This window comes from Tiliqua scincoides, chromosome 1, assembly GCF_035046505.1.
Source record: "Tiliqua scincoides isolate rTilSci1 chromosome 1, rTilSci1.hap2, whole genome shotgun sequence".
Lineage (NCBI taxonomy): Eukaryota > Metazoa > Chordata > Lepidosauria > Squamata > Scincidae > Tiliqua > Tiliqua scincoides.
This window is the reverse complement of record NC_089821.1, coordinates 295,826,105-295,844,423: the sequence shown is the minus strand read 5'-3', so window position 1 is coordinate 295,844,423 and position 18,319 is coordinate 295,826,105. Positions and strand designations below refer to the sequence as shown.

Sequence of the window (18,319 nt, the reverse complement as noted above, 5' to 3'; positions counted from 1 at the left end):
AGGAACTCATTTAAAGTAAAAGATAAGACAAAGATAAATAAAGCAGCTTTGGTTGTGGTATTGGTATCTGGTTGTGATGTAGAGAGCCAGCGTAATGTGATGGTTAAGAATGTCCGATTAAGAGACCTGGCTTCAAACCCCTGCTAAGCTGTGAAGTCTAGTGGGGTAATCTTGGACCAGTCACAGTCCATCAGCCTAACTTACCTCACAGGGCTGTTGTGATGATAAAACAGCAGAGGAACCCTATATGATACCATAGCTCTTTAGAAAAGGAAGCTGAAGAAGATGGTTAGGAAGGAAGAGGAACAAGGAGTGAAGACTACTGCTTTTCATATTCGCTACCTGGAAAATGCACAAACTAGCTGAGAAAATGAACACTTATTTTGAATGATGTAGTGTTTCAGGATAGCAGGGTGCTTCTTCCTGTTCACATCACACCACTTCTATAACTAGTGTTACTGTAAGTTTTTTAAGAGGAATAGTTACTTTAGCACTTGACCATTAACAATGCCACCTTTTAAATGGCTGCTAATAAACTGCACTGTTACTACAGCAACCACACCTTTATAACTTACCGTATTTTTCACTCCATAAGACGCACCTAGTTTTTAGAGGAGGAAAACAGGAAAAAAAATATTCTGAACCAAATAGTGTAATAAAATATTTAATAAACTATAACAGAATAACATTTGAACCATGTAAAGTGAACAGCAGTCAACAGTGGCATTAAGAACCATTATCACTGTCATTAACAAATGGAGAGACTTAAAGGTTTGAGTACTCTAGTTTTCTGGAAACCCCAATAACTCATCATTGGGCTAGAGTCAGAATTTATGAAGCTGGGGGGGGGGCAGAGCATCTGTGTGTGTAAGAGAAGGGGGCAGCCTGTGTGTGTGAGAGAGGGGGGAAAGTGTTTGTGTTGCAGAGAAGTTGTGATGCTCCAGGCTTGGGGTGGGGGGAAAGAGAAGCTCCAGGCTTGGGTGGGGGGAGAGAGAGAGAAGCTGTGATGCTCCAGGCTTGGGTGGGGGGAGAGAGAGAGAGAGAGGCTGTGATGCTCCAGGCTTGGGTGGGGGGAGAGAGAGGCTTTCCTGGGAGTAAGCCCCCCTGACTCTAATGGGACTTAATTCAGAGTAGGCATGCACAGGATTGGGCAGCGAGACTGCCACCCCACCCATGCTTTCCTGGGAGTGAGCCCTACTGACTCTGTGACTTACTTCTGAGTAGCCTCTGACTGCCCGGGGAAGCAGAGCAGAGCGAGGGAGCAGGGCCAGGGCTGGGGCGGAGGTGTTTTTTTTGTTTGTTTGTTTGTTTGTTTGCAGTATTCGCTCCATAAGACACACACACTTTCCCCCCCACTTTTTTGGGGTGCTTTTGGGGAGCGAAAAATATGGTACTTTAATTCCAAAGGTCATAGACTGATCTGGTATCTTAAAGACTCACCAGCTCATTGGAACATAGGAAGTTGCTTTGTATAGAGTCTATCATTGTTCATCTAGCTCAGTATTGTTGATGCTGACTGTACCTGGAATTCCTGTACCTGGAATTTTCCTCTCCCCTACCTGGAGATGCCAGGGTTTGACCCTGGGACCTTCTACTTGTGTAAAGCATGTGCTCTACCACTGAGCTGCGATTGTTCCCAGTACCATATAAGCCTTTGCTGGACTAGATTCTGCTTCATGTTTGTTTCATTCCATTACCAACAATTAGTTTTACTTTCATTATTTTACAAAGCCTGTGTGATGCAAGTTATTCACAGTGTGAAGCAAAGAATATGCTTTTAGTTACTGATTAGTTTTGCCTTTATCCTATGAAAAGATTAAAACAGCGGTTCCCAAATTCCTACTCAGACCTTGACACTGCACTAAGTTTTTGTATGGGTGGGGACTGGAGCAGGGGTTGCGAATGCGGTGCTGTGGGGACTCAGGGGCTTGTAATCATACCAGCTGGGTCGCGCTAGCCTCGTGGAGGATCCAAGAGGCCCTTAGCCCCTCTGCAAGCCTCTCCACTGTTCCTGCAGAGGGGATGGCAGGCCTCCTGGACCGTCCCTGAGGCTGGCACAACCCCCCAGGTATGATTACAAGCCCCTGGGTCCCCATGGCACCAGTATCACTGTGGCACCGTGGGGCACCCATTTTTGGGCCATTTCCACCACTTTGGGAATTTCTGTACTAAAACAACACCGTGTACTCTCTTTATCCTGGTGTCATTTCCATTTTTTTTTAATATATTCATTTACAGGGATAATGTTTGAAAAGTTGCATTGAAGTCTTGACAAATTATATGTAACATGGAAACTTCAAATATTTTAAGTTTTTTATATGCTTTCTTTATAGATTCCAGAATGTTTGAGGGATAGTTATCCCAAACCTGATCAGCCCTGTTACCTTTATGTAATAGGCATGGTATTAACTACTCCTCTACCTGATGAGCTCAACTTTAGGCGGCGAAAGCTATATCCTCCGGAGGATACTACAAGGTGTTTTGGAATACTGACAGCGAAGCCTATACCTCAGGTAGCTTACATATGTGTTTAGATTCTCTCTAGTTTGCTTTGATATTCATGATTTGGCAGCAGGCTAGTGTGTCTTATCACATATTCATGTTCATGGAACCATCTATGAGAATTGTCCCTTATCTTAGTTTGTTAGTGATACCTGCATCAAAAATATTCCTAAGGTATTAGTTACCTTTTTCTATGGATGCCTTATTAAATATCTTGCTACTGAAGAGGCATGCTGCAATCTAGAGTAACTGATGAACTTTTTGCATCTGTGGTGTTATCCATGCCGTGATAACTTCAAAAACATTTAAATAGCTTGTGAAACAGCCTTGTGAAACATGCTCACACACAAATGGATTTGTAGCCATGATCTCTAAAGATTCTCTGATTTCTCTGAAAGGAAGTAAACATTTTCAGAGTTAGTTTTTTGATCCAGTCTTGTATATCAGAACCTACCTCACTTCTTCAATTCATATATCGATCAATCAAAATATAAAGGCCGGAATGGGAGCAATTTAATGCATCAGCAAGGTTATCATTCCACAGGCCAGCAGTATGGAAGGATGTAATGTGCAAAAGGAGAGTAAAGAATGGAACAAACAACACAAGGCTCTGAAGCCCAGGGTTTTTATAGATTGTTGCCCCATAGAATCCTATGAAGTTCTCAGTGAGCCAACTTAATCAAGATTCCCTCTGTTGCCATTTGAGGACTCCTGCTTTTGGTCTGGATTTGTTTTCCCACACAGATGAGGGTGCAGTATGTAGTTGGACGTCTCGTCTGTTGATGCATTCCTAGATTGAACTTAGTCATAGGGTTGGCGATGTTCAACAATGTGAAGCCTTTCACATTGTTTTGCCCAAATCCAGAAGTTCTTAGGAGGTGACTTTAGTCACAAGATATCAAATATGCTGTTGCTGCTGGATTTTGGAGCTGGAAAGCTTCATCTGAATTTTTAAGATGTGAGACTTCTGTTTGAATTTAAGAAGGAAACATATTAAATGACTGTGCCTTAGAGCAGCTAGTCATGGAGCCCACCAGAGGACAGGTGACTCTGGATTTAATATTGTGCGATACTCAGGTACTGGTTAGAGATGTCAATGTTACGGAGCAATGTTGGGGAATAGTGATCATGCTGTGATCCGTTTCGACATGCACGTCGGGGGAAGAATACCGGGCAAATCTCTCACAAAAACCCTTGACTTCTGACGAGCGGACTTTCCTCAAATGAGGAGGCTGGTTAGAAGGAGGTTGAAAGGGAAGGTAAAAAGAGTCCAATCTCTCCAGAGTGCATGGAGGCTGCTTAAAACAAAAGTAATAGAGGCCCAGCAGAGGTGTATACCGCAAAGGAAGAAGGGCTCCACTAAGTTCAGGAGGGTGCCCTCATGGCTAACCAGCCAAGTTAGAGAGGCCGTAAAGGGCAAGGAAGCTTCCTTCCGTAAATGGAAGTCTTGCCCTAATGAGGAGAATAAAAAGGAACATAAACTGTGGCAAAAGAAATGTAACAAGGTGATACAGGAGGCCAAGTGAGACTATGAGGAATGCATGGCCAGCAACATTAAGGGGAATAATAAAAGCTTCTTCAAATATGTTAGAAGCAGGAAACCCGCCAGAGAAGCGGTTGGCCCTCTGGATGGTGAGGGAGGGGAAGGGGAAATAAAAGGAGAGGCAGAGAAATTAAATGAGTTCTTTACGTCTGTCTTCACGGCAGAAGACCTCGGGCAAATACCGCTGCCCGAACAGCCCCTCCTGGCCAAGGAATTAAGTCAGATAGAGGTTGAAAGAGGTTTCAGACCTCATTGATATAGATCAATAAGTCACCGGGCCCGGATGACATCCACCTAAGAGTGATTAAGGAATTAAAGAATGAAGTCGCTGATCTCTTGACTAAAATATGCAACTTGTCCCTCAAAATGGCCACGGTGCCAGAGGATTGGAGGATAGCAAATGTCACACCGATCTTTAAAAAGGGAAAGAGGGGGGACCCGGGAAACTATAGGCCGGTCAGCCTAACATCTGTAACAAGGAAGATGGTGGAATGCCTCATCAAAGATAGAATCTCAAAACACATAGACGAACAGGCCTTGCTGAGGGAGGATCAGCATGGCTTCTTTAAGGGTAAGTCTTGCCTCACAAACCTTATAGAATTTTTTGAAAAGGTCAACAGGTATGTGGATGCGGGAGAACCCGTGGACATATCTGGACTTTCAGAAGGTGTTCGACATGGTCCCTCACCAAAGGCTACTGAAAAAACTCCACAGTCAGGGAATTAGAGGGCAGGTCGTCTCCTGGATTGAGACCTGGTTGAAGACCAGGAAACAGAGAGTGGGTGTCAATGGGCAATTTTCACAATGGAGAGAGGTGAAAAGCGGTGTGCCCCAAGGATCTGTCCTGGGACCGGTGCTTTTCAACTTCTTCATAAATGACCTGGAGACAGGGGTGAGAAGTGAGGTGGCCAAGTTTGCAGATGACACCAAAGTTTTCTGAGTGGTGAAGACCAGAAGTGATTGTTAGGAGCTCCAGAAGGATCTCTCCAAACTTGCAGAATGGGCAGCAAAATGGCAGATGCATTTCAATGTAAGTATGTAAAGTCATGTACATTGGGGCAAAAAAATCACTTATAGGCTAATGGGTTCTGAGCTGTCTGTGACAGATCAGGAGAGAGATGTTGGGGTGGTGATGGACCGGTCGACGAAAGTGTCGACCCAGTGTGCGTCGGCAGTAAAGAGGCCAATTCTATGCTTGGGATCATTAGAAAAGGTATTGAGAACAAAACGGCTAGTATTATAATGCCGTTGTACAAATCGATGGTAAGGCCACACCTGGAGTATTGTGTCCAGTTCTGGTTGCCACATCTCAAAAAGGACATAATGAAAAAGGAAAAGGTGCAAAAGAGAGCGACTAAGATGATTACTGGGCTGGGGTACCTTCCTTATGAGGAAAGGCTACGGTGTTTGGGCCTTTTCAGCCTAGAAAAGAGATGCTTGAGGTGGGGGGACATGATTGAGACATACAAAATTATGTATGGGAAGGATAAAGTGGATAGAGAGATGCTCTTTACACTCTCACATAACACCAGAACCAGGGGACATCCACTAAAATTGAATGTTGGGAGGGTTAGGACAGACAAAAGAAAATATTTCTTTACTCAGCGTGTGGTTGGTCTGTGGAACTCCTTGCCACAGGATGTGGTGACAGCATCTGGCCTGGATGCCTTTAAAAGGGGATTGGACAGGTTTCTGGAGGAAAAATCCATTATGGGTTATAAGCCATGATGTGTATGTGTAACCTCCTAGTTTTAGAAATGGGCTATGTCAGAATGCCAATGCAAGGGAGGGCACCAGATTGAGGTCTCTTGTTATCTGGTGTGCTCCCTGGGGCATTTGGTGGGCCGCTGTGAGATACAGGAAGCTGGACTAGATGGGCCTGTGGCCTGATCCAGTGGGGCTGTTCTTATGTTCTTAAGGAAACAAATCTCCATTCAAATTTGGAGCACTGGTCTCCTTAGATCAATTATGGGTGTGTGATTATATGGTTCAATAAAAAATTGATCTTCTCGGCCTTTGGATCTGTGGCATTGCCATTAGTCATGTTACTGGTATGGCCCTTGCTATCCAGGCAAGTACCTAGCACCCGGTACACATGCTCAAATGTATGTCTTCTGCACATCTTGAAAAGGGAATAAATAGAAATAAAAATCTTGACCATGTAATACTTCCTTCTGCTTGATCTAACCCATTGAACCTGATCACTTGTGTTTGTCTTGATATTCCTTTCTGTACTTAGATTCCTCACTTCCCCGTATACACTCGCTCAGGAGAGGTGACCATATCTATTGAGCTAAAAAAATCAGGTTTTACTCTGTCCTTACAAATGCTTGAGTTGATCACAAGACTTCACCAGTACATTTTCTCTCACATTCTTCGGCTTGAGAAACCTGCACTAGAATTCAGACCTACAGATGCTGATTCAGCCTATTGTGTTCTACCTCTTAATGTTGGTAAGGAGAGTACTTCTGTAAATATTTTGCTTTTATATACATGGTTCTGTTAGTTTTGGATTAAATGTTTGAGGAAAAGGTAGTGGCTGTGATTAGAATGAAATCAAAGGTATATGATATCAAAGATACATTAGTGATAAAAAATTGAGCTACACATCTCCTTGGCTCAAGTTCTTTCTTGTCAGGCACTCAGCAGTGGCCTTCAGCAAGCTACTCTTTCTCAGACTGAGGGACCCCATCTGCAATATGGGGCTAATACATACTTTACTAGTTTTTTGTAAGGATCAGAACAAGTTGATACATGTGAAGTGATTTGACACTCAAAAACACTCTACAAAGCTAAGTGTTAGAATACAACCAAGGCACTCTGCCATCTTCAAGTTTTATAAATCTATTGTAATATAGGATTTGTGGTTGTGTTTGCCACAATTTGACAAGGCCACCAGCTGGGAATTTATGGTAAGAATCAGAAATAACATTTGAAACAGGGCTTTTTGTTTTGAGCCTTAGTCAAACAAGATATATATATATATTGCTCTTTCTTTTTTTTCCTAAGTTGATGGCTCCAGCACTTTGGACATTGATTTTAAGTTTATGGAAGATATTGAAAAATCTGAAGCTCGTACAGGCATTCCCAGTACACAGTATACAAAAGAAACACCTTTTATTTTCAGATTGGAAGATTACCAGGATGCAGTTATCATTCCAAGGTAAGTATCCTAGACCTCTATGGTATACTTGCAAACCAGTATTCCTCAGATACCAACATGAGAGTAATATCTTCATTTAGAGCACCTGATTGCCTGAGATTACATGACAGAGTAGAAAAGAACAGTTTTTTTTTCCAGACCAGGTACAATACAACCCTCTTGTTTTTAATTATTGCCCAGACTAAAATTTGTATTGGGCTTTTGTAGTATGATTGTTGCTCTGCCAAAAGGAAAGGAAATCCTGCCTCTAGTGCTATACAGAAACATCTTTTAACATCTTTGGGACCATCCCACCTAGGGCTTCTCCCTTTTGGGGATTGCTTTGTGAATGGAAAGAGTGTTTTGCTCATGTGAGTGGTCCTTCCACTTGTGCAAAGACTCATTGTGTAAGTGGGACACTCATTCATGGAGGGAACTCACAATGACAGAAGCTACCTATGACATGGCAGTGACTAGCATCGTTGCTCACTTAGATGAAGAAAAGTAATGAAACAAAAGGTACAAAAATGTGAAATATTGTAATCATTTCAAGAATAAATCAAGAGGAAGAAACCAGAAGTATTTTTTGTTAGTTGATGATGGGATTTGCCTACAAAAGCTAAAAATGTGTGGCATTAAAAATATACTTCAAAAACATGACAGATATTTTTCTTTTAGACAATTTTTGTTTCACTAGAGATTGAATGATTAAAATATAAAGAATCATGCAACTGGTTTATGCCCCCATAGGGAATTTGCTTCCAAAGCAGCAACCCTGCTCCCCAGTGCTACATGGGAGCGTGATTTTGAAAGGGACTGTTCAAACGTAGTTTGATATGGCATGGGATGATGTCTGTATTAAAAAGACCTTTAGATACAAGGTTGTGGCCTGAGGGAAATTTGTGTCCTGGCCAATAATTGTTTGATTCAATTGCTTTACACTGCAATTCTAGGCATGACTACATAGACATTAGTCCCATTTAATTTGATGATATGTATTCCCAATAAGTATATATAAGATTGCAGCTACTCTTGGCATTTACAAAGTTTTTTTCTTTATTTTGGAATTATTTATAGACTTGTAGTCCAAACTTGGAGCAACTCGTGAAGCTTGCTCAGCTGAACATTTGACATTACTGTTCAAAGATCTACTTTCATTTAGGTATCGAAATTTTGATCAGCCTCATCGATTCTACGTTGCTGATGTCTACACAGATCTTACTCCACTGAGTAAATTTCCTTCCCCAGAATATGAAACTTTTGCTGAATATTATAAAACCAAGTATAACCTTGATCTGACCAATCTCAACCAGCCATTGCTGGATGTGGACCACACATCTTCAAGGTAAATTCTTTTTTTAATCTTTTTTTGTTTGTTTCACAAAGCTTTTAAACTAATGTATTATCAGTAAAACCATATTTGCTTTTAGATTTTTTATGTTGTACAGTTACGCTTGTTGTTTTTTTATAATTTAAATTTGTTAGCTGTCTTGTCTGTTTTTGAACAAAGAAAGATGGGATAAAAATTATTCAAATAACTAAAAGACAATTTTTAGCTACTTTGTATTGTCTCTAAATGTATGAGGAAGCTTACAAATATTTAAATTACAAATATTTCTTTTTAGTTGTGTCAGTAAAAATAGAGTCATGGTTTTAGAATCTGCTCCACCAGACCTCCTTACTAGTGTACTCATGTTCTGTATCAAGTCAAGTTGACATTGGATTTTATCTGAAACAAAACGTTGAGGTAAATCTTCAGGTCCTGGTCAGGTTGAAACTTTGGAGGAATTTCAAAGGAAGCAAAAGGAGTAACTACAAGAGTAGTGAAATATTTAAAGGATATTTCTTGTCTTTAACATCTTCCTGTAAATCAAAATTTTGTTGTCTTTGCTGTTGTGGACATCCATGGTGGAATGGCAAAATTCCAGTGTTATTTGCCTGTGTGTGTCATATTGACCCAGTCTTCTAAAGAAAATTTGTCACATGTTGGTTTTAGACTTAATCTATTGACTCCTCGTCATTTGAATCAGAAAGGGAAAGCTCTTCCATTAAGCAGTGCTGAGAAGAGGAAAGCTAAGTGGGAAAGTCTGCAGAATAAGCAGGTAATATTCCATTTTATAGTGCACAGTACCACTTTACCACTCTAAAAGATAACACAGGTCTACACACATTTTCTTGTCTCAGTTTAGGCCTATTCTTGGTTATATTGGGAGTGTTGAATCAAAAAATGGCATTGGTTTTGCCCATTTGGCTCTAGCTTTAGGGGTACTGCATAGCCAACTATGCTGATTCAAGCAGCTTCTTTGTGAGGAACCCATGGCATCGGCTTCCTCACGAGGAAGCTGCTTGAATCAGTATATAACGTGGCTATGACATACCCCCCCCCCCAACTTGAACAAATTGGGCAAAACAAATGGCCATTTTTTGATTCAGCATCCTCAAAATAGCCAAAACTTGGTCAACGTTCTTGTTAACAAAAAGTGTTATTTTGTAGACCTGTGTAATAAAAGCAGGATTTTTTTCTCTTAAAGATCCTAGTTCCAGAACTCTGTGCTATACATCCCATTCCAGCATCACTGTGGAGAAAAGCAGTTTGCCTCCCCAGCATTCTTTATCGTCTTCACTGCCTTTTGACAGCAGAGGAACTCAGATCCCAAACTGCCATTGATGCTGGTGTAGGAGTAAAGTCGCTTCCTGCAGATTTCAGGTAATTGAATAATTAGATAATTTCTAATTAAGTTTGTTGTAGTCTCTCTCTCTTTCTCATTGTATTGAATGGTAGTTCTGAAGTTTTGCATGAGTTGTGCGATATTAGTGTCTTGCTCTGGAACATGTGGTTGGATCCAAAGGTACCCTTTTCATATGCAGAAGGTATCTTTCACTCTTGAAAGGGATGTTAGAATGTTGCTGAGAAGTAAAACTAAATTCAAAGATGCAGTTCTGCTTCCACAAGCATCAGAGCTAATATAAAACCTACCTGCTACAGAATTTATTCATTTAAAAGATTTTTATTCTTCTATTCCAGTGCTCAAAGTTCACAGCCAAAAATAAAGTGCAATAATAAGAGTAAAATAAAAAACAATTACAAGGCATGTTTTTCGTGCAAGCTCTTCTGCTACTATTTGCTCAAGCGCTGGTGGACAGTTTAAGCAGCTGTTCTTGCTCCACCACAAAGAACTTGTGGTGGTGTGGATGTAGTCTGTTTAGTTATAAAGAACTCTGTTTTCAACATAAGTTGATAGCTTCAAATAAGTATGGTTCTATGACCACCATCCTGTGGTGGTAGCTCCAGAATATGCAGCACAGCCTTCAACTTTTAACGCTGCAAGCAGTGCCTACACTGCTATCCACAAGCTGATTCGTTGTTCTCAATGTACTGCAGTCGAGCTACTCTGAGTAGGTGGAATGGGAAGCACCAGCATATGGGCCCGCTCCTTACGCTGCATGTGTACACATGTATTTTATTTTTTTTAAAAAAATTGGGTAATTTTATCTTACAGATATCCTAACCTGGACTTTGGGTGGAAAAAATCCATTGACAGCAAATCCTTCATTTCTGCTTCTAACTCCTCCTCAGCAGAGAATGAAAATTACTGTAAGCACAGTGCAATTTTAGGCCCTGAAAATGCTGCACAACAAGGTGCTACTACAACCTCTTTTGCAGAAAAGCATGACCAAATGTCTGTGAACTACAGAACATTGATTGAGTCACCCACTAAGCTCCAAAATGATGTCTCAGCAGGACTGGCAACAATTAATGGTGTTTCTTACAATAAAAACCTTGCCAATGGCAATTGTGACTTAGCTAACAGAGACTTTTGCCAAGGAAATCAGCTAAATTACTGCAGGCAGGAAATACCTGTACAACCAACTACCTCGTATCCTATTCAGAATTTCTACAACAGAGAGAACCAGCTCAAGCCCAGCAATGAATGTACTCTACTGAGTAATAAATATCTTGATGGAAATACGAACAAATCTACCTCAGATGGATGCCCGAAAATGGCAACAACTCCCAGTGCTTCAGATGCTTCTAACCTTTCAAAAGAGAGAATGGATTCAATAACAAGTCCTCCTTCTAATGGGTACTCATCAAAAACCCTTGGTCCTAACCCTGGTCTCATTCTTCAGGCTTTGACTCTTTCAAATGCTAGTGATGGATTTAATCTGGAACGGCTTGAAATGCTTGGTGATTCGTTTTTAAAGCATGCCATAACTACGTATTTGTTTTGCACTTACCCTGATGCTCATGAGGGACGCCTGTCATATATGAGAAGCAAAAAAGTGAGTAGTATTTAAATGATTAGATTAAAACGTTTTTCTTCTCACTTTTTCCATTTATAAATCTGTATTATACTGGCACAGGAGCATCTTTACTGTAAATTGATTAATTAGAAACCTGTTGGAAAATCTAAAGCCATGCAGTTTGATAGTTACTCTAGAAGTGATAGTTAAATCTCTTCAGAAGAGATTTAGAGCACCAGGAGGGCACCAGGATGCAGATCTCTTGTTGTCTTGTGTGCTCCCTGGGGCATTTGGTGGGCTGCTGTGGGATACAGAAAGCTGGACTAGATGGGCCTATGGCCTGATCCAGCGGGGCTGTTCTTATGTTCTTATGAGATGAAAGAAGGTGCCTGAAAATTCTAGGCTACTAAATAAAACGTGAGATGGAACATCCATTAAATATTCAAAAGTCAAATTATTATTAATAAAAATATTTATATAGCACTTCTCAATAAAAATGTTCACAAAGTGGTTCACAGTGCAGATCAAATAAATAAATGGTACCCTGTCCCAAAATGGTTCATAATCTAAAAAGATGAAGATGAATTAAAAGTTGAGATCCAAGGTATCTGATGGAGCTATAGAGTGATTGTCTCATTATGTTTTCAAATTCTCTCTTGTAAAGTGTGAAAGTACATTTGGACCTCGGTATCAGTGGGGGATCAATTCCCGAGCCCCCACAGCTAAGAAAGGCCTTGGAGGTACGGTTTTTTTTAAAACAACCAGACGTGCCTTTCCAGCTCCTTCAGAGTCCTATAGAAGGGCTCCCAGATACAACTGGAGAACACCACCAGTTGCATCTGAGAGCTCAGGTCCTGCCCTCCCCTACGGGTTCAGAACCCATGGTTAGTTAAAACCGCAAGTCCCAAATCTGTGAATATGGAGGATGGACCTGTATATGTTCCGTTAGGTTCAGTGATAAGCCTGATAATTTTGTACTAATTGATTTCAGGAGAACTCAGTTCTATGTAAAAGATACTACGTAGAGGTTGAAATCTGCAGTTATCACTCCATATTCTTATCAGGCCAGTAAGATTCGACTTTTAAATATTTTGCCACTGAACCATGTGCTCTTTAGTAATTCACACTGGTGTGTGAATTCCTCATCACAACATTTTATTGTAATTTTTATATCTTAGAATTACAGTACAAGACTTGAGTTCTTGGGTGACTCAGGTTAGGATTAATGGCCCTTGTATGGATTCCCATTGCAAGCCATTTGTGACCCTTCTTGCTGGTGTGCTTTTTTTCTGCTTTTCTTTCTGTTGTTTTGACCATAACTTGGGAGCACTTCTGCCCATGAATTATAAAACATTTCTGCATAAATCCTGCATTCAACCTGTATCTGATTATAATTTAAGCATGGAATAAAAGTTGTTGGCTCATATTTTCAAATTGCTATAGTATAAAGGGGTCAAATTTTGCTATAAATTTGTTTTGCATTCTCAGATATTTGAATATTTATAGATTGATTAAAAAATACTTTTTCTTAAAGGTCAGCAATTGTAATTTGTATCGTCTTGGAAAAAAGAAAGGGCTTCCTAGTCGTATGGTGGTGTCTATTTTTGATCCACCTGTCAATTGGCTTCCTCCTGGCTACACAGTAAACCAAGACAAGAGCAACACAGACAAATGGGAAAAAGATGAAATGGTAAGCTTTTGTTGAAATACATTTGAAATTAAATGTCTCCATTACAAAGGAAAATAGGGGCTTTGTTTTTTATCATACTTCAGCAAAATATTGGCTACTATATCTTTCTGTTTGGCTTCTTTTAAAACATTTCAGTAATTAATAAAAATAGGGAGGAAACTGCTGTTAAAGGACTTATGAAGGGCAATTTGTGGATAATGATTCAGTAATAAAATTGAAGAACTACTTGCAATGAAATGTCCTACCTGTTTTTCTTGGAATACTGTTATGAAAGCTCACATTGTCCCTCAAGAACATTCATCCTTAAGTCTTCGAATGAAGATCAGTAGTCATTAAAAAAAATTATTTTTGATCTGCATAGCAGCAGGTGCCTTTTTACCATGGGGTTCGTTGGTAACCAACCGTCTTGAAACTGAAGACTGCGATATTCAGTTCCCCTAGCTTCATGTGTCCCAGAAATCAATAGCATCAGAGTAAAAGGTTTGTGGAGCACATGCATGCAGCTCTTAGTGAATGTCATTGCAGGGTTCTCTTTTGAGATTTTTTCCCCCATGCAGTTGTGGTGATATTAAATAAGAACAAAACATGTCCTTCTAAAATATTGGGAAGGCAATACACTTCTGGTATGCGAGGCTAAGGTTTGACTCAGTACCAAAGAGACAATGTTCTGTGAAGAAAGTAGCTTAGGAAATTTGACTGAGGTAGGTTGGTCGATTATGCCACTTAGAGGTGAGTAAAGTCATGTTTGGTTGCTGCCAAGGCATGAAAATAGCTTTGTAGTACTTTACCATTACTAGTTATGAAATCTTTTCTATGGAACTGTCATTCATGGTGAGTTCAAATGTTTGCCAGGTGATCCTCTACATGACATAGTGAGGTTCAGGAGCAAGCTGTGATGGGAAAACGTGGTTTGGATATCCATTCATACAAATATACACATGACTAATTAGATTTCAGCCATCAATTTTAAGAACAAAAGAAGAGCCCCGCTGGATTAGGCCAAGGGCCCATCTAGTCCAGCTTCCTGTATCTCACAGTGGCCCACCAAATGTCCCAGGGAGCACACAAGACAACAGACACAACCTGTGTCCCAGTGCCCTCCCCTGAATCTGGCATTCAGAGGCGGCCTGCCTCTAAAACCAAGAGCTTACACATACCTACTATGACTTGTAACCCGTAATGAATTTTTCCTCCAGAAATTTGTCCAATTCCCTCTTAAAGGCATCCAGGCAAGATGCCATAACTATTTCTTGTGGCAAAGAGTTCCACAAACTAATTACAGGCTGGGTAAAGAAATGTTTTTTTCTATCTGTCCTAACTCTCCTAACACTCAACTTTCATGGATGTCCCCTGGTTCTGGTGTTATGTGAGAGGGAAAAGAGTGCCTCTCTATCCACTGTGACCATCCCCTGCGTGATTTTGTATGACTCAATCATGTCCCCCCTCAGCGCCTCTTTTCTAGACTGAAGAGGCCCAAACGTTTTAACCTTTCCTCATAGGGAAGGTGCCCCAACCCAGTAATCATTTTGGTTGCTCTCTTTTGCACCTTTTCCATCTCCACTATCTCCTTTTTGAGATGTGGCGACCAGAACTGGACACAATACCCCAGGTGTGGCCTTACCATCGATTTGTACAACAGCATTACAATATTATGTCTTATTCCCAATGCCTTTCCTAATGATCGCAAGCATGAAATTAACCCTCTTCACTGCCGCTGCACATTGGATCGACACTTTCATCGACCTGTCCACCACCGCCCCAAGATCTCTCTCCTGATCTGTCTCAGACAGCTCAGAACTCATTAGCCTATATGTAAAGTTTTGATTCTTTGCCCCAATGTGCATGACTTTTCACTTACATTGAAATGCATCTGCCATTTTGCTGCCCAGTCTCCCAGTTTAGAGAGATCTTTCTGGAGCTCTTCACAATCTCTTCTGGTCTCCAGCACTCAGAAAAGTTTGGTTTCATCTGCAGACTTGGCCACCTTGCTACTCAACCCTGTCTCCAGGTCATTTATGAAGAGGTTGAAAAGCACCAGTCCCAGGACAGATCCTTGGGGCACACTGCTTTTCACCTCTCTCCATTGTGAAAATTACCCATTGATACCCACTCTCTGCTTCCTGGACCTCAACCAATTCCTAATCCAGGAGAGGATCTGCCCTTTAATTCCCTGACTGTGGAGGAAAGGGAAAGTCAAACTGAGTATACACGCACTTTTATATATCTTTCTCACACATAACTTTCTTTGTGAGAGAACATGATCCTAGGACATGTAAATGAAATTGCTAAATCTACTAATCTGAACCAGCCGATCTATCCATATTGCTACTTTATTCTAGATTCTGGAGTTCTCCACTGTCCTACCCCCAGATTCTCAGCTTTGTCCACTTTTGCATATTTGGAGTAATAATATAAGCAAGGGGTTGGTATTTCAGTAATATTGTGATTGGTGGTTCTGATTGTGCCACTTTCAGGATGGGATGTGGTTTTAATGACGTTTTGGATCAGGTTTGTTAACTGACATATTTGTTGCATCCTTTGTATGTAGTCAAAAGCTTTGAAATCTTGTATTGTGAGCTAATTGTACCATCCACAGGGCTCACAGAAGTTAGTTACAGAAGTCAACTTCCTCATCGTACTTCCTCATTGAAATCCTCAATGCTATGTCCTCTCCCCAAAAGCCAGCAGAAAGGAGACAGAACTTCAGAGGAGAGCCACAAGTAGTTTTTGTATCTGCTTGCAGTTCCCTCCCACCTGCTGAATATTCCTCCCTTGCTCCAAGCCACATGCTATCTCACAGATGAAGGTCCTCCATGGAGTTTTGGGGGAGGATTAGAGGCTTTGATAGGGAGGAAGAGAGTCAGGTCAGGTGGCTTCTGTAAACTTTGTGCTCTGGCTGCTACCCTGATATTTGTTCGGCTTGATAAAATTCATTGCTGCAAGTGAATGATTTTGCGTTGTGAGACCCTTTCATAGCAGTTTTTTCCCCTGAAACCAGTTGTTCAAATTGTTTTCAATGCCCTAGCTTCTTGTATTAATAGTGAGTTGTTCAACATGCTGGTAAAGAATGTTGATTTGTAGAAAGATTGACTATTGCTGTAGAAAGATTGACTATTGACATCTGCAAGAGGGATCTGAAGGCCTTAGGAGTGGACCTCAACGGGTGGGAAACCCTGGCCTCTGAGCGGCCCGCTAGGAGTCAGGCTGTGCAGCATGGCCTTTCCCAGTTTGAAGAGACACTTGGCCAACGGTCTGAGGCAAAGAGGCAAGGAAGGAAGGCCCATAGCCAGGGAGACAGACCAGGGACAGACTGCACTTGCTCCCTGTGTGGAAGGGATTGTCACTCCCGAATCGGCCTTTTCAGCCACACTAGACGCTGTTCCAGAACCACCATTCAGAGCGCGATACCATAGTCTTTCGAGACTGAAGGTTGCCAACATGACTATTGCTATTAATATTTATTGTTGCTGGAAACATTTTAGACTTTTCCACTTCATGAGTCGTTCAAGACTGAATAGCATGCTTTTTATAATTATTTCTCCACAAAAAATTAAAATTACAGCATGTCTTCTTTGAACTCATCTTTTTTGAAATTTATACTTTGAATATAAAACCACCAGAGGGCACACCAAAAGACAACTTACGTTGTTGTAGTGGAATACTTATTACAGAGTAAAACATCAAGTATTGTGTAAATGCATCTGAATCTCACTTGCACACTCAGCGAGTTATTTGATTTCAGCAACAAAATTCTATGTCATATCACAAATTTGTTTCTTGAAACTCTTTTCTGTTTCAAATCGAATTTGCCTTGTGATGTAAAAGGAGGGCAGCTTGCAAAACAGATGCTCAAAGCAGTGTTGAGCTAATAGAAATAATTACTTAATTCTTTGAGTCCAAGCATGCATCTCTTGATCCTATCAAGAAGCAGATAGTCCAATCCTCCATTCTTGCTCTCTGTTGCAAGAACCATCCATTTACACTTGCGGTGTTTTTTAAAGCAAGTTACCACTCTGAAAGAAGACCTCTATGACTGATTTCTATGTTTTTTTGGAAGCCTTTGATGAGAGATGTTATAAAAAGTTTGTTGGAAGTCCCAATCAGAACTATTCCATTCATGAAGAAGGATAATCAGGACTAACCCATTCATGAAGCCAACCAATATGGTTGCCTACAACAGCAGAATGGTGGGGGAAACAAACTCTGTCTGCCTACCTGCCTCCACTGCCTTACTTCTGCTTCAATTCTCTGGGTTGGAAAAGACAGAAGGGGACAGAGTGGAAGAAATGTGACGGAGAGGAGGGTGCTGAGCTAGGGCATTGGAGAGTGGAGAGCAGAGGCAGGCATACCTTTAGTTATAGGGCAGGGGTTGGCAACCTGTGGCTCTAGAGCCGCATGTGGCTCTTTCAGCTGTCTGCTGCGTCTCCTCCCGGTGAAAGTGGCAAAGGGGTTAACAGGAGGCACCTATGTTGGGAGGGCAGGCTGCTTCCCTCCGCCCCCTGAGCTCACTGCCCTCCTCTCCCTTCACCCCCACCTGCCCAGCAAATTGAAATTGGTTTCCCTTTTCAATTTTGCCCACTTTGTAGGCTTAAGCTCCCTGTTTTTCCCTTCCCCAACTCTCCAGCAGGCTCAGCCAGTCAGCATCCAGCAGGCTCCTGGCTTTTTCTGTTGGAATGGCTCAGGGCCCTTCACTGGCTGACCACCAGCCAATCCTGAGCTGCCCTCCTCCTCAGCCATTGCAGGCCCTTGCAACCCGCCTTTCCCTGATCAGGTCCCCTCTCAGTGCAAGGAGAGGCTTTTCTTCCACAGCAGAGGAGACATCCTGTGTGTCTACTCAGTAGTAAGCCCCATTACAATGGATGAAGTTTACTCCCAGGAAAGGGTGCCTGGAATGGCAGCCTTGAAGCCTGCTCAAGGCCGAGCGCAAGGACGGGTGAGTGGGAGCCCGCGCAGGTCTGTTCAAGAGTAAGCCCCGATGTAGTCCCTGGGCTACTCCCAGGAAGGTGTGGAGGGCTGTAGCCTCAGCCTCCTCCTGTGTAGGTCTACTCACAAGTAAGCCCTGCTGTAGTCATGGGGCTTCCTCCCAGGAAGGTGTGGGCTGCAACCTCAGCCCCCTCCTATGCCGGTCTACTCACAAGTAGTCAGTGAGGCTTCCTCCCAGGAAAGTGTGGAGAGGACTGCAACCTGAGAGCTCCAA

General features: G+C 41.7%; 1 protein-coding gene across 2 annotated transcripts in view; it reads left to right on the top strand.

The window, feature by feature from the left end:
• DICER1 (dicer 1, ribonuclease III) overlaps positions 1 to 18,319 on the top strand; it is a 79,540-nt gene that overhangs the window by 50,127 nt on the left and 11,094 nt on the right. For both annotated transcript variants that reach the window (XM_066628631.1, XM_066628622.1), the window contains exons 17-24: positions 2,334 to 2,513; positions 6,285 to 6,498; positions 7,055 to 7,208; positions 8,350 to 8,532; positions 9,184 to 9,289; positions 9,719 to 9,894; positions 10,688 to 11,471; positions 12,967 to 13,122. In XM_066628631.1, the coding sequence (XP_066484728.1) occupies positions 2,334 to 2,513; positions 6,285 to 6,498; positions 7,055 to 7,208; positions 8,350 to 8,532; positions 9,184 to 9,289; positions 9,719 to 9,894; positions 10,688 to 11,471; positions 12,967 to 13,122 (1,953 nt within the window). The remainder of the gene's footprint in view (positions 1 to 2,333; positions 2,514 to 6,284; positions 6,499 to 7,054; positions 7,209 to 8,349; positions 8,533 to 9,183; positions 9,290 to 9,718; positions 9,895 to 10,687; positions 11,472 to 12,966; positions 13,123 to 18,319) is intronic.